Raw genomic sequence first — 15,318 nt, forward strand, 5'->3', positions numbered from 1 at the left:
TTTTGTGACCTGGTCATAGAAGGCCACCAGGTTGTTCTGACAGGACCTGCCTCTAATGAACCCGTGTTGGTTGCCCCTAAGCATAACCTCCCCTGCTGGCCCCTCGTGGACATGCTCCAGGATAATTCTCTCAAAAAGCTTACCCAGGATCGAGGTAAGACTAACTGGCCTATAGTTTCCTGGGTCCTCCTTCCTCCCTTTTTTGAAAATGGGAACCACATTGGCCCTTTTCCAGTCCTCTGGCACCACACCAGAGCACCACGAGTGCTCGTAAAGCCGTGCCAGGTGTCCCGCAATGATCTCTGCTAATTCCCTCAGCCCTCTGGGGTGGAGGTCATCAGGACCAGCTGATTTAAATACGTCTAGTCCCTCCAGAAGTTCCCTGACTAGATCCTCACTGACCCTAGGCCTGGGTGTGCCTCCCCTGGGGCCTGAGGGGGTCCTGGCGGACGGGCTGAACTGGTCCCTGTTGAGGAAAATGGAGGCAAAGAAATCATTAAATAGGTTAGCCTTGTCATCTGGTGTGACAACCAGATTTCCTAGCGTGTCTTGCAGAGGCCCCACATTACCGGATACCTTCTTTTTGCCCCCTATGTATTAAAAAAGGACTTCTTGTTGTCCTTAATCCGGGTAGCTAGTCCCAGTTCCATCTCTGCCTTGGCCTTCCTGACCGCCCCCTGCAGCCCCAGGCTCCTGAGGTATAGTCTTCCTTGGTGATGGCCCCTCCCTTCCATTGGGTGTATGCCTCCCTTTTAGCTAGGAGATGTTCCTGTATGCTTTTGGTGAGCCATGGGGGCTTTTGCGCCCTCTTGCCCCCTTTGACCCTTGTTGGGATTACGTACCTTTGGGCATGGAGGATCGTCTCCTTAAGGAACAACCACTCCTCTTGGACACCCGACTCCTCCGGGACCTCAGTACTTCCCCAACGATTCTTCTTACTTCATTGAAATCCGCCCCCCTGAAGTCCAGGGCTGCTGCCACTTTGTATTTATGAAATAATTTTGTATTAGTGTTACTATTGAATATACACATTCCTTTTAAAATCTAAACGCATCTTCTGTCTTTCTATGCCAAATATGCTTTAGTAAATACCCTGAGTTAGATGGTGGTCCTGTATCTCGGCTAGGAACCTACATGAGCGGAGAGATGTATAAACAAGAGATATATAAACAAGAGATGTATAAAACATGATCCTGCAGCTATGACTGGATAAAATAATTATAAGGACAGAACAAGTAAGACCTAAAGGGAGGCTGTCAGATTAAAAATAATAGGCCAGATGTTGCACTGATATAACTGAGGGCAGAGTTGGGCTCAGCACACTGCTTGGAAAAACGGGACTGGTGATAGATCATTCACAGTAAATAATTTATCCAATGACTTTTGCTTGTCTCCATGGCAGATCACAATAACTTTAGATGTATTTTTGTTAAAATTTATCAAAAAGTAGCTTTTTGAATGTTTTAATTTGGGGATTAATTGTGAATATTTGAAACTTAAAACATTGCTTAGCTACAGTTGGCCAGGTAAGTCACATGGTGCAGCCACTTTGGGGCAAATTGTTATGTCTGTTGATTTTAAAATTTGATTCCTAAGTATATCTGTGGATGCAACATTAAAGTTTATTTTCTGTGTTCATTTTTTGCCACCACAGTTCACTGATCTGAATATTCAGACTTTGAATATGAAAGAAGGTGTTCAGGCTTTGTCAAAGGGAATTGATTTTAACAGTAGAAGTAATATTCCCTGAAAAAATGATTGCATTAATTTCTTAGTGGTATCTTATGACTGCATCATAAGTTATTTAACTGAGATATTTTTTAAAAGTCCAGAATGTGCTTTTTGTGAACTTGATTAATAGTGGAGGACTGTAAGATGATGCAAATATTTACTCACGTTAGCATGAGCTTGTAAAATCTAACCATTAGCTTAGGAAACCATATTTGTCAGTTTTACTTTTCTGACATGTTATATTTTGGTAAACATTTTGTTTGAGATTCATTAAAATCTTTCTACTTGGACTAGATTTTATAACTCCTTTTTCCTTTCCTTAAATAAAATGTTTTCTTTGGGGCTTAATTCATCTTTTTCTTAGTGTCTCTAAAAATGTCTGGCACAAAACGAGTGCGTCCTTCTTTCTCTAGCCTTCTTGTTTTGTTTGGTTTTTCTCTAGGAATTCTTATGTGAGACTGAGGCACTTATGCACTAATACCTGGGTGACCAGCACTAGCATTCCTATAGACACAGATGAAGAGAGGCCTGTAATGTTGAAGGTAAATATTGGTGCACGTGTATGAATTTACCAAATTAATTTCTAAAACTTTCTGTTGATGATTTGATTTAACATCCTTGTGATATACTTAGTGGAAGGTGGAGAATTGCTTACCCAAATTAAAGTGTGCTTAAATAATATTGCAGATTGGGACGTGCCAAACAAAAGAAGACAAAGAAGCTTTTGCCATTGTTTCAGTTCCTCTGTCTGAGGTCAGAGACTTGGATTTTGCCAATGATGCCAACAAAGTGTTAGCATCAACTGTTAAAAAGTTGGAGAATGGAACAATAACACAAAATGAAAGGAGGTTAGTAATCTTCTGTGCTTCCTTCCCTCCACCCACCTCCTTTCCCAGTCAGTACTATGCAAAGGAAATATATACTATGGCAATGGATGTGTGGGTTACGTTTTGACAAGTAACCCCAGATAGGGGGTAGTGGGTAGGGGGTGAGTGTTATGAGACCTGAGCTCAACTCTCTTCTCTGTCACTGACTTCTGCTAAGACACTGGATGAGTCACTAAAGTTGTGTCTGCACAGCAAACCCAGCAGTAGCACCCGCAAGCATACTGAATTGTTTAGTTCCTCCCAAACCAGAAGCAGGGTAGCTGTGACCGTGTAGTTCCAGAGGTGGGCATTGCCCCGAGTGTCAACGATGCTAAGGCTAAGTAAGCCTGCCTTAAGTGTTGCCTGGACACAGCTTCCAGTTGAGGAGGCTGCCAATGTGAAGCAGAACAGCTTACTTGAGGGTGTCACTGCCAGGCACAGTAAGTTTATAGTGAAAACATAGCGTACCTTGATTTCCCATTTTGAAAATTGGCATGATAGTGCTTCTTTGTCTCACAGGGACCTTTTAAATACTGAACATAGATAAGGAGGAAGAACAGGCAAATGTAAATTTATAATTTTGAGTTTCTACCCTAAATTGCTTAAATTGTATAATAATTGAATCCTCTGGGCCTGGTTCTTATTTGTAGTAAGCCTGTTTAATAATTGAATCCCCTGGGCCTGATTCTTATTTGCAGTAAGCCCATTTAAGCCACAGCCAGTGTAAAGGTACCTTAGAGTGGTGGTAATTCAGGTCCCTTCACCTTTCCAAAGTGATACAAAGGGGCCTTAGCATAACTGGGAAGCTGGCCCAACATCATCTTCTCTCTTTTTCTCAGCCCTCCTTTTATCTTCCCTAATTCCCTGTTCACTTCTTCATACTACTACTGTAGTTAAAGTATCTGCCCTTCCCACTCCTCCACGCTTCAACTGCAGCTGTTCTAGAGTGTCTGCCCTTCACATCTGCCCATGAATTAAGGGATTTTGTTGTATGTTGTAGCCAATATATATCACACTGCTGGTGATGTAGTTTACTATTTATTTTCAGCTGTCTGTGGTAAAACTGAATATTAGACAGCATCTCTGGTACTATTATTAATTTGTAACTTTCATTCTACTATGGATCATCCACAACTTTTTCCTGAAAATGTTAAATTTTTTTTGGCAATAAAATTGAATGTCTGTAGATTATCAAATCCAGAGCTTTTTTTGTCAGTAATAATCGGAACAGATTGTTTGATGTTAGATTGAAGATTTATCCTAATGTGCACTGCCATAATGGTCCAAATGAAGTGTCCTATTAGCTTTGCTGTGTTGTCGTGATTCAGTATCATCAAGCAATGAGGCTATTGGTATGATACAATGTTGAAAATATTTCAAAGCAGTTTCAAGTAATTCAGGGATTACTTGTGTATCCCTGTTTTTTTTTAAATCAATAGAATCATATTATCACAGATAAGTAGGGCTGAAAGGGACCTCAGAAGGTCATCTATTCCAGCCCCCTGATGGAGGGCAGAATTATATCCAACTAAACCATGCTATCAAAGTGTTTGTCTAACCTACTCTTAAACTTCTAAGGATGGAGATTTCACAGCCTCCTTGGGTAACCAGTTCCAATGCTTAACCACTCTTCTAGTAAGAAAGTTCTTCCTAATATCTAACCCAAATTTTCCTTGGTGTATTTTAAGACCATTGCTCATCATGTTGTTCCCTGTGGCCACAAAGAATAGTCTATCTCCATCTTCTTTATAACCTCCCTACAAGTACTTGAAGACTGTTATGAACCCCCTTCTCCATCTCCATTCAGTCTTTTCTTCTCCAGACTAAATAAAACCATTTTTTCTGTTTTTCCTTGTAAGTCATGTTTTCCAACCCCCTAATGATTTTTTCATGCTCTCTACTGGACTCTTTCTAATTTGTTGAAGCGTGGGGTCCAAAACTGGACACAGTATTCCGAGTGAGGCTTCCTCGGTGCTGAATAGAATGGAGGACTTGCTTCCCTTGACTTGCAAGTGTCACTTATATTAATACAGCCCAGTATGCTGTTGACCTTTTTCTGCAACAAGAACACACTGTTGGCTCATATTCAGCTTAATAGTTTTTTTCATTTCCACTTACTCCACCATGTTCTGGCTTAGATGCATAGGTTTCCCACAAGGTTTGTCTTGTTGCTCAGTCCCACACCATCACCTTTTTCTGCTTGGGAAGCACCCTTATGTTGTGAGTCTTGCTCTACTCCATAAGAGCTACACATGGGCTGTGATTTTGTGTTGATCAGTAGGTTAGCCACACTGTTGCTGTTTTTATTAATGACAGTTGTGTGCCAGAATTCCTTAGTTGGCTTTGAAACTCCACCAAAGATCCAAATATGACTCTAGTAGCAGACTAGTTTTAGCCCAGACTGGATCCTGGCCAAATTCATGACCCCTCTTGAGGTCAGTGAGGTTAAATAGGCTTTACTGGGTACATCTACATGAGGTGTTACTGCGCAGTAGCTGGTTGCTACCGGGCAGTAGCATTGCTGGATGCTAACTGTGATGCGACACTATTGCAGAGTGGTAACGAGCTCGTTGCTACTGTGCTGTGGCGTCAGGAAAAATCATGTGGGGATGTTACTGTACAATAACGCCGGTTACTGTGCAGTCATTTAGTACTTGTGTAAGTAAATGACTAAATGACTGCTCAGTAAAAACTGCGCAGTCCGCTGCTCATGTAGATGTGGCAACTGAACAAAATCTGGCCTTTTGTGTGCTGACAGCTTTCCCCCACCCCTTTGTTTTCCCTGGTTCATTTATTAGTTCTAGGGTAAGAGCTTGTGGCTTTGTAGAGGTGCCGCAGGAAAACTCCTGATTCTTCTCAAAGATGTTCCTCAAAGTGATTACAGTAGCCATTTTGATTTCAGAGTTGCAGGTACAATGTCATGATATTATTTGTTTGCTTCTCCTCCCGGGAATGAGAACCATCCTTTGGTAGCAGCAGAGACATTCTTTATCATAGCACATTTTGGTTCTCACTAAAGCTCATTCAGCCTAGTAAGGACAGCAAGACAGACTGCCTTTTTCAAATCCATTTTCAATGCTTCTTTTGATCAATGCTGTCAGGGGCTGGTATTGGAGCAGGATGCTCCCATCTCTCTCCACTGAGTGCATCAAATTTAAATTGGACTTGTGTTTAGCTTTTGCCTGGAGAACCCTAGGTAGACTGAGTGTGAGAGCATCTTACTGCTGTCACTGGACCTTGAAGCCAGCTGGTGTATTTGTTCTGTGTATGATTTATATTTCTGAATACTGTTCATCAACTCAGCTTGCTGCCCTGTTTGCTGCTGTTGCTGTTTAATGCCTTGGTAAACCCAAGGCCTTGAATCCTCAAACTTGGCTTTACAATGACTGAAGTTCTGTTGTGCAAAATAAAGCCTATTTTAAAATGTGATTTGCTCTTTTAATGAATCCAGCAAAGAATGGAAGGGTAGAGTTATGATTTTGTTTCTCTTTCTAGGTTTGTAACCAAGCTGCTGGAAGATCTCATTTTCTTTGTTGCTGATATACCTAATAATGGGCAGGAAGTTTTGGATGTGGTTGTCACCAAGCCAAACCGAGAAAGGCAGAAGTTAATGAGGGAACAAAATATCTTAGCCCAGGTGTGTTAGGGGTATTAGCAGTATTTTTAGATTTATACATATGTGTGAGCTGCTTGTGTAATTAAGTAGGCTACATCATGCTTATGGGGTTGAAATTACTGGGCTCATCTATTTGTTCTCTGAATAAAGGAGGGGCAATTAAAATGTTACGTATAAATGGCAAATTCTGTTTTCAGTGATATCCATACAACTCCACTGAATCCCACGGCTCTGTCTGAGAGCAAATTCTTGACCAAAAGTGATGAAGTTGAAACAGATTTGCAATTTAGGCCCTGACTTGAGTGCATGTCACAATTTATATCAACCAGACATTATATTTTTTGTAAAGGTGCTTGAATAAACATGGTAAAAAGAATAAAGATGAGGAATAAGAGCCAAATATGTCTTCCTTTTTGTCTCTTAATTTGTCCCAGTGAAGGCAACTATTTATGATGATGTCAGTGATCATTGTTTGCTTGGGTGATATCAGTCAGGTTGTTAACAAGAGTCGCACCCTCTTTCCTATTGGATTTAAATTACACCTGTGACTTTCTGTGTAAATAGCCTCCAGCATGGCTAATTAAAGACATGCAGCAGTTTGTCTTTGTTCTCACCCTCCTTGGTTCTGAACAGATATTTGGGATTCTCAAAGCTCCTTTTAAGGACAAAGGAGGAGAAGAATCAATGCTGAGACTTGAAGATCTTGGTGATCAGAGATATGCTCCATACAAATACGTGTTAAGGCTATGTTACAGGGTACTCAGACATTCCCAGCAGGACTATAGAAAAAATCAGGTCAGTGGGCTCATTTTTTTTCTACTCAGATTATTGCATAATTGTGTACTCTGGGTCTGATCCTGCACACAGAGCATGTTTGGAATCTTAGGTGCTCTAATGAGAGAGGGCGGGTTTGGCTCTGTATGTATAACAAATCATGTTACAAAACAAGAAATTCTTATACTAAGCAAAAGTGAGGTTGCGGCTGAGGAACTTTAACAAGAGATCAGCAATCAGTTTTGAGTGTTACAGGTTTAACTTTTCTGGGACGCTACCTGCTTATCACTCCATTAGCTGCATGTGAGACTGGGACCCCTGCTTCCTGGCCGTCTGCTACATTGTTAAAATGGGGCCCTTGTACTCCATATTAGAGAGAAGGAAGGTTCTGTTAACATTTGAATTCCTCTTGCTGGCAAATTCTGTGGAGCAGGGTGTGATAGTGGTTTTTGAAACAGGGCTTGTGGCATCAACCTGCCCAACCTGCTACCATAGGAGGCTGTTTGCAAGCAGTAGAGAGTTAAGACCACTACAGTGGATGCTTTTACAAGCCATAGAAGGAAATAAATTGCTGCCTCTGTAGGTGTGGATGGATAAAAGAGAAAGGTAATAGTTTTGAGAGTTAGTTTGATTGTTAATTAACAAAGATATCCAATGGAAGCATTGTTTCTTTCACACTGTTTAACAGATCACCCTGGGGCTTTTTGTTTTTCAGGAATATATTGCTAAGAACTTCTGTGTCATGCAGTCCCAGATTGGCTATGATATTCTGGCAGAAGACACCATCACAGCTTTGTTACACAACAACAGAAAGCTACTAGAGAAACACATCACGGCAAAGGAAATAGAGACATTTGTTAGTTTACTCAGGAGGAATCGAGAGCCAAGGTTTGAAGTAGTCTGCAGAACTTTCTTCTTGTGTATTGGTAGCCTTTTATTTCTGTGGGAGATGTTATCTGCCTTTTGTTTATCTTGTTGTCTTTTGCTCCTGGTTAATTATTTGCTTGGACCTGGCAGACAAAAAGATGTTTTGCTTATAAAGTCATGCTGAAGAGAGAGCAGAGATACCTGCAAGTCTAGAATTTGACTATTTCCACTTGCCAAAATGTGACTGGTTGGAAAACAGTGTTTCCAGTTCATAGGAAAATTTCATTTATTTAAAAACTGCTTTTTTTAGAATCTGACTGAAATAAAAAAAGGTTTTTAAATTTCCTACAAGCTGGAAGTTCTCTGGACTTTACAGCTGCTCAGTGAAACTGTTATTCATCTTAGTTTTACTACTTGGGGCAGCAGTGACATTGGCAAGAATGCCATAAGTTTACTAAGCAGTTGCAGGAGATGCCAGGGTCCCTTGGGGTACAGTACTTCCAAGGTCTTCAGCTTACCATCAGACTACCCCAGGGATGCTGAACTTCCAAGGTACCCAGTCCTGGGCCAAGAATCTACTCAAGTTTGGTACACTGTTTGGGATTTGGCAGAAGCCTGTCAACCTGAGGATGTGTCCAACAAAATAGGGCTCAACTGACAAGTATTTTCAAATGAAATGTTGCTGGAAAATTTCTGAGTAATTCTAGTCGGAAGATAAAAAGGATGAATGGAGTGCTTAATGGAAAAAAATCTCAATTTATTTGGTAAATATAAGAAATTTAATATGGTGAGAGCCAATTTATGCCTTTGGTAATTGTGGATATCATTTTTATGGAAGGGATTTATAATATTCCTGGAGGCTCTCTCTCTACTGATTTTGTTATACTGCTCAAGTGTGCAGTCATGTCACCTCAAGCTGTGATCTTATCATATCTCCCAAACCAAGCTGTGTTGGGGTTGGCCAGTTTTGGGGAAGGAGACCACATTGATACTCACCAGATTCCCATCCTGGAATTGAAAGGGAGAGGGGTGGGGGAAGTATTAAGGGGCTTGTTTATATTTTTTTTATTAATCATATCATGGAACTTTTTTGTAAGAGCAGAGATCTTTATCTTGTTGCATGAATGAGTAAATGTATTGGTTTTATGCAAAAATGGCACCCATCTTTAAGCCAGAGGTGCCAGCATAATTCACACTGGAAGGATACACTTTGCAATCAAAGAATACACTTTGGAATCACCTAGTTAAGTGCTTGGGCATATAGGATTTACTCATAGGCTTCTGTGGCACTTCTGACTTCCATGAGTAAGAATTGCAATAGTAGACTCTAAAACACAAATGAATTATGAAAAAGGAAATCTACTTCAACATCAGCTCTTGCTAGGCAACTTCTCCCAAAGCCCAAATAATTCTTTTTTGCCTACTTCAATTTCTGCAGCATTTTCAATCATTTTTGGCAGTTTCTTTAGTAAAAATGTTGTATGCCATTCCTGAGCATCGTTAATTACTTGCTACCAGAGAACTGACTTACTTGCTACCATACAACTTGCCGTTTAAGTGGTGAATGAACTGGCTTCTGAATATAAGACGTTTTCTTATATTTGTGAATTTACATTCTACAATTCACCGAGCTTTTTGGAGAGGAAGTGTGACCCATGCTAACACAGTGTTGATTTTGTTTTTCTATACTGGGTAGAAAGTTTGAGGCAGCTAGTGGCTTCATACAAATGGACCCAGGTCCTAGCAGTGGTGGAGAGATTCATATTTTTAGGGAAAGCTTCACATGGAGAAATTTATTTCTGTTGTGATCTGTGTAATGATTTGTCCTGCATTTTGTTGTATTTGCCATTTCCCCCTATCTAGGTTCTTGGATTATCTATCAGACCTATGTGTTTCCAACACCACCGCAATACCGGTAACTCAGGAGCTTATCTGCAAGTTTATGCTGAGTCCAGGAAATGCTGACATTCTCATTCAAACCAAGTAAGCATCTACCACAAGACACTTTTTATTACTGCATTGCCTCTATTGCTACATGTATTGGCAGCTACAGTATGCATTATTTATTTGAAGGCTGGTTTCAACGCAGATAGACAATCCCTTGGAATGTTCAGTCATCCCGGATGATATTGACGAGGAAGAAGTTTGGTTGTATTGGATTGATAGCAACAAAGAACCTCATGGCAAAGCTATCAGACATCTGGCTCAGGAGGCTAAGGAAGGCACAAAAGCTGATTTGGAAGTTCTTACTTATTACAGGTATTCCATTTTTAGAAGGAAGATGATACTATACTAGATGGAGAATCTGATGTGATTCTTATTAAAGCCATCTGCCACTCTTTTAAACGGGAGTAAGGTGTGGGGCCTTTGGTTTGGTCAGAAATGGGGGCTAAGTTTATGTTTCAAATACATTTTGTATGAAGGATCACAATCTATACCGTGTTTTCCAAATAAGCACTGAAGCTTCCACCCTTTTGACAGATCTCCATGTGTAGAAATACTGTGGTTTCATCTCCTCTCTTTTCCATGCAGGTTATGTTTTTTAGTTTACACAATAGCTAGTGCAGTGACAGCCACTTTGTATTCTTGTAGACAAGGTGTACTGGGAGCAGATGCCCAGAAGCAATTAGAACTGAGCACTATCAAGACTTGCAGCTACCAGACACTCAAAGCCATGGTCATGAAACAAAACCTTTAATGGATTGAAGGCAAATAGTTCAAAGACTTCATCCTGCCATCATTCTGTGTTGAGTTCCTTTGAACTCCAGTGGGAGTTCAGTATAGAAATTGTTGGGGGTAGGAGCCTAATACTAGTGTTTGTAATGGCAAGGTAGCCTCTTCATTAGCGAATCCACTTTGTGATTTCTAGTATGTTACACTGGGTGGGCAGAGATCAGGCTCACAAGATTAGGTTCTTTGAATGCCACAGAGCAAGGTACCAGAGAAATCAAATGTACTGTTGAACTTACACCTTTATTTTTTTAATTTCAGGTACCAGTTAAATCTATTCGCAAGAATGTGCCTTGACCGCCAATACCTAGCCATAAACCAGATTTCTACTCAGTTGTCAGTAGATTTGATTCTGCGATGCGTGTCTGATGAAAGCCTTCCATATGACCTACGGGCTTCTTTTTGCCGTCTTATGCTACACATGCATGTAGACAGAGATCCACAGGAAACTGTAGTTCCTGTCAAATATGCCAGATTATGGACAGAAATTCCTACCAAGATCACGATCCATGAGTAAGTCACTACCATATTTTAAATGGATCAAATTTGTGTAGAATAAAACTGTTAGAGGCTGTTTATTTGAATGTGGTGCATGTAACAGAGCATAGGAATGCTCTGTTATTTGCAGGGTCCTGAACAGCAGCAAGGCAGCCTTCAGCTGGCTGCAATCCCAATTGGGCACAACTGCCTGATTGGGAACAGGGCCTGCTGCTAGCAACTGGGAGAACAACAACCCAGCTAGGGCTGCTGCTTGTGACACCTTGGAAGTAAGGGTAGGAGCTATGGGGATGGCTGGAGGCTCCTGGTCCTGGGGCATGACCTAAAACTACACCCTGCTGGGGTTGGATGGTGTGATGGGGCTGCTTGTGGCAGGGCAGTATCCAGGAAATGTCACACCTGGTGCCTCCCAAATGAAGGCGAGTATGGGGTCCCAGAAAGCCTCAGCCTCCACTGCCTTGCGGGTGACCCTGTGGAGGGGAAAGGCTAGGGAAGCACACCCCAAACAAAGCAGGAGCTTAGACTCATGGTGAGCTCTGAGGCAGGACCCCATGTCAGGAAGGGACCTGGGGCAATGCCCAAACTTGCCACAAGCTCTGAGGCTGCACCTAGGAACTGGGAGTGAGGCTCCAGGGGGGTGGGGCCCTGAGCCTTTGGGGAGCTATACAAAAAGCTCCTGGGGTGAATGGATTAGGGATTGTTGAGGTCCAGTATAGGGCAGGGGATAAGTTTAAGGATACTGAGAAGCCCAGTGTGGGGCTTGGAGCCCAGAGTTACTGGCAGGGCTTGGAGCTCTGAATTGATAGGGGCCTGGGAGCCCTGAATGGAACTGGGCTGGGAGCCTGAGGAGCAGTAAAGGACTGGGAGCCGAAGTGATTGAGTGGCTGGGGTTTAGGCCAGAGAAGCAGGCCAGATGCTAGGCCACACAGACCAAGGCCAGGTATGAGACCATGGATGCCATCTGTGAGGCATGGGACACGGTAAGGGAAGGTCGGAGCTGTGTGTAATGCCCTTGGCATTGGGGCAAGTAAATGGGCAGCCTCCTGCCTTGTTAAGATCTATCAAACATTATCATCAAGGCATGGCACGCAAGGTAGGCAGGCATAGTGCCTAGAGACAAGTGGGTGGGCCTATGTTTAGACTGACCCTGGTACGCCCACTTGTTACAGTGCGCATGTGAGAATATGGTTTGTTGTTGAAGACAAACCACTAGGTTCTGTTAATCCTGCAGACTTAAAAGCATTTCATTTTTAATAAGAACATTTTTATTTTAAGTGTATCATTATAGGGGAAACTGGGAAAAACAGAATGGCCTTTACTCACAACTGCTAAGCTAGAAACCATTACATTGTGATTAATATTGTACCCTTGCTAAGCTGAATCCTGGTTTTACACTCAGACCTTGGTTGTGATTTTAAAGTCATCTAACTGAATGTCAGGTGCTGTGGGAACACATTGCACCAAAAGCCATTCACTGAGGCATTAGCTTCAGTTCAGCAAAGTACTTAACATGTGCTAGTTTTAAGTATGGGTGGAGTCCCTTTGATTTTGTGGGAACTGTCCACTACTTAATTGTGGACACATCTAACCTATTTAACAATTTCTTTGCCTCCATTTTTCTGAGCAGGGACCAGGTCATCCCCCCCACAGGGATCCCTGATGGTCCCAGGGGAGGCACAGCCAGGCCCAGGGTCAGAGAGGACCTAGTCAGGGAACTTCTGGTGGGACTGGACATGTTCAAGTTAGCAGGTCCTGATGACCTCCATCCTAGAGTGCTGAGGGAATTAGCAGAGGTCATTGCGGGACCCCTGGCACAGCTGTATGAGTGCTCGTGGTGCTCTGGCGATGTGCCAGAGGACTGGAAAAGGGCCAGTGTGGTCCCCATTTTCAAAAAAGGGAGGAAGGAGGACCCAGGAAATTATAGGCCTGTTAGTCTTACCTTGGTCCTTGGGAAGCTCTTTGGGAAAATTATCCAGGTGCACATCTGCGAGGGGCAAGCAGGGGAGTATATGCTTAGTGGCAACCAACATGGGTTCATTAGAGGCAGGTCCTGTCAGACCAACCTGGTGGCCTTCTATGACCAGGTCGCAAAATCCTTGGATGCAGGTGTCGCGGTGGATGTAGTCTTTCTGGACTTTAGGAAGGCCTTCGGCACTCTCTCTCACCCCATTCTTGTTAAAAAATTAGGAGATTGTGGTGTCGATGCCTACACAGTCAGATAGGTTGCCAGTTGGCTGGAGGGCCGCACCCAGAGAGTGGTGATGGATGGGTCATTTTTTACTTGAAGGGATGTGGGCAGTGGGGTTCCCCAGGGCTTGGGCCTTGGGCCTGCACTGTTCAACATCTTCATCAGCGACTTGGATGAGGGGGTGAAAAGCACCTTGTTTCAATTCGCAGATGACACTAAGATGTGGGGAGAAGTGGGCATGCTAGAAGGGAGGGTCAGGCTGCAATTGGATCTGGACAGGTTACAGGGGTGGGCAGATGGGAATACTTCTGTACAAAGAACTTGAAATAGTTTTAAAACATCAGAGTGATTGCTCAGTTTGTTTGTTTAAGTGGCAATTTACCATATAAATGGAAGAGTAACTTTGCTGTTCTCAATATTTTGCCTTATAGGTATGATTCTTTCACAGATTCCTCAAGAAATGAAATGAAAAGGAAATTTGCTCTGACTATGGAATTTGTAGAAGAGTACTTGAAAGAAGTTGTAAATCAGCCATTTCCTTTTGGGGACAAAGAGAAAAACAAACTTACATTTGAGGTACCTACAGTTATTCTTGTCCTAATTTAGTACACCAAAGCACTAGTTATTAACTCTGTGTCTTCTAATATAAATATTTCTTATTTAAGTATGAGTTTGGGGTATCAAATATTTTTATTTGGGTATCAAATGCATCCTTATGCCAACCTCTTTAGTTTCACTGTTCTTGTTCTCACTCTTTGTTCTAATATAATGTACTGTTGCAGTGTGCTGTTAAATAGTTGCAGTGTTTCTCCTACCAGAAGTGCCTGCCTTTCTGGGACAGGGGAGGTGATTTGTACGTGTGTGTGGATGTATTCTCTCTCATTCTCTCTGATTTAAGGTGAGCTGAGATCCCTTTGGAGTGCAAGCTGCTATAATCCATGTAAAATAAACTTATAAAGGGTATATTATACATGTCTAATCTGGTATTTTCTTAGTATTCAAAAAACACCTCTCAAAGGTTTTAGGATCAAATAGAAGTGAACAGATTCAGCTTTTAAAGGTCCAGCTCCAACTGAACTCAAGCTTTGTCCCTCTCTACTGCTTCTGCTCATCCAGCATTGCCTTTCTCCATACTTACTATGATGTCATCATTGTTGCTTCAAGATCCATCATCTCTAAGAGTGCCTACTCTTTGAAAAACCCTTCTTCAATCTTTCTGCTTCGTGGATCTTCAATCGTATTTCTTTCCTCAAATGAAACTCTTTCTTTCCAACTCTGGATAAATCTCCTGGTGTTTTCTCCCCTTTCTGTTTTAGTTTATGTAAGACATTATATTATTTTACTCTGAATAGCATTTGATGAAACTGACTCGGGTCCAAACCACTAAAGTGAATGGAAAGCAAGACTTGCATTGAATTGACCACTCTTTGAACTGGAGGTTCCACGGAAGATGTTATGGTACAAAATATAATGATCACTTATATTGTCGATGTTTCCTTCATTATTTGTTTTCTTTCTCCTTAGGTGGTACATCTGGCTCGAAACCTCATATATTTTGGCTTTTATAGTTTCAGTGAGCTACTCAGACTTACTAGGACCCTACTAGCTATTCTAGATATTGTTCAGGTTCCTATGTCATCATACTTCGAAAGACTAAGCAAATTTCAGGATGGAGGTGAGCAAAGAGGTAGAAAGTTCATTAAATTGCATAATTCATTTTTTGGTGGCAAAAATAATTTTTGAAATGTTATTGATTTATCATTCGGATGAAATGTCATTGATTGATTTAGAGGTTTTCTTTGCGAGTCCATCCATCTAGATCACAAGCCAAGGGTCAGAACAACCTAGTTCTTGTCTGACTTGGGCCAGGAGGTTTTGGCAGCATAGCAGTGGGGTTGGGGCTTTGCTCTTGCTGTCACCTTCTCCCTACTCCCTGAAGCCACATATGTAGCATGGGTTTAGCTTCCAGCTGGTAGGGAGCTTCACTGGGGCTGGGCAGCTGGAAATAGTGTCTGTGCTGCTGCCCTTCTCTATTCCAGTTCCCCTCC

The 15,318-nt window shown here is 42.0% G+C and overlaps 1 protein-coding gene across 1 annotated transcript in view; it reads left to right on the forward strand.

Annotated features, from left to right (window-relative positions):
* Positions 1–15,318, forward strand: part of LOC102379727 (inositol 1,4,5-trisphosphate receptor type 2) — a gene marked incomplete at its 3' end in the record, with an annotated part of 187,819 nt that overhangs the window by 129,475 nt on the left and 43,026 nt on the right. Inside the window, exons 12-21 of the mRNA XM_006035576.3 lie at positions 2,174–2,273; positions 2,419–2,579; positions 6,093–6,234; positions 6,847–7,008; positions 7,703–7,875; positions 9,718–9,837; positions 9,928–10,113; positions 10,846–11,097; positions 13,702–13,846; positions 14,795–14,945. Coding sequence (XP_006035638.3) covers positions 2,174–2,273; positions 2,419–2,579; positions 6,093–6,234; positions 6,847–7,008; positions 7,703–7,875; positions 9,718–9,837; positions 9,928–10,113; positions 10,846–11,097; positions 13,702–13,846; positions 14,795–14,945 — 1,592 coding nt within the window. The remainder of the gene's footprint in view (positions 1–2,173; positions 2,274–2,418; positions 2,580–6,092; positions 6,235–6,846; positions 7,009–7,702; positions 7,876–9,717; positions 9,838–9,927; positions 10,114–10,845; positions 11,098–13,701; positions 13,847–14,794; positions 14,946–15,318) is intronic.

Source organism: Alligator sinensis, unplaced genomic scaffold (genome assembly GCF_000455745.1).
Source record: "Alligator sinensis unplaced genomic scaffold, ASM45574v1 scaffold696_2, whole genome shotgun sequence".
NCBI lineage: Eukaryota > Metazoa > Chordata > Crocodylia > Alligatoridae > Alligator > Alligator sinensis.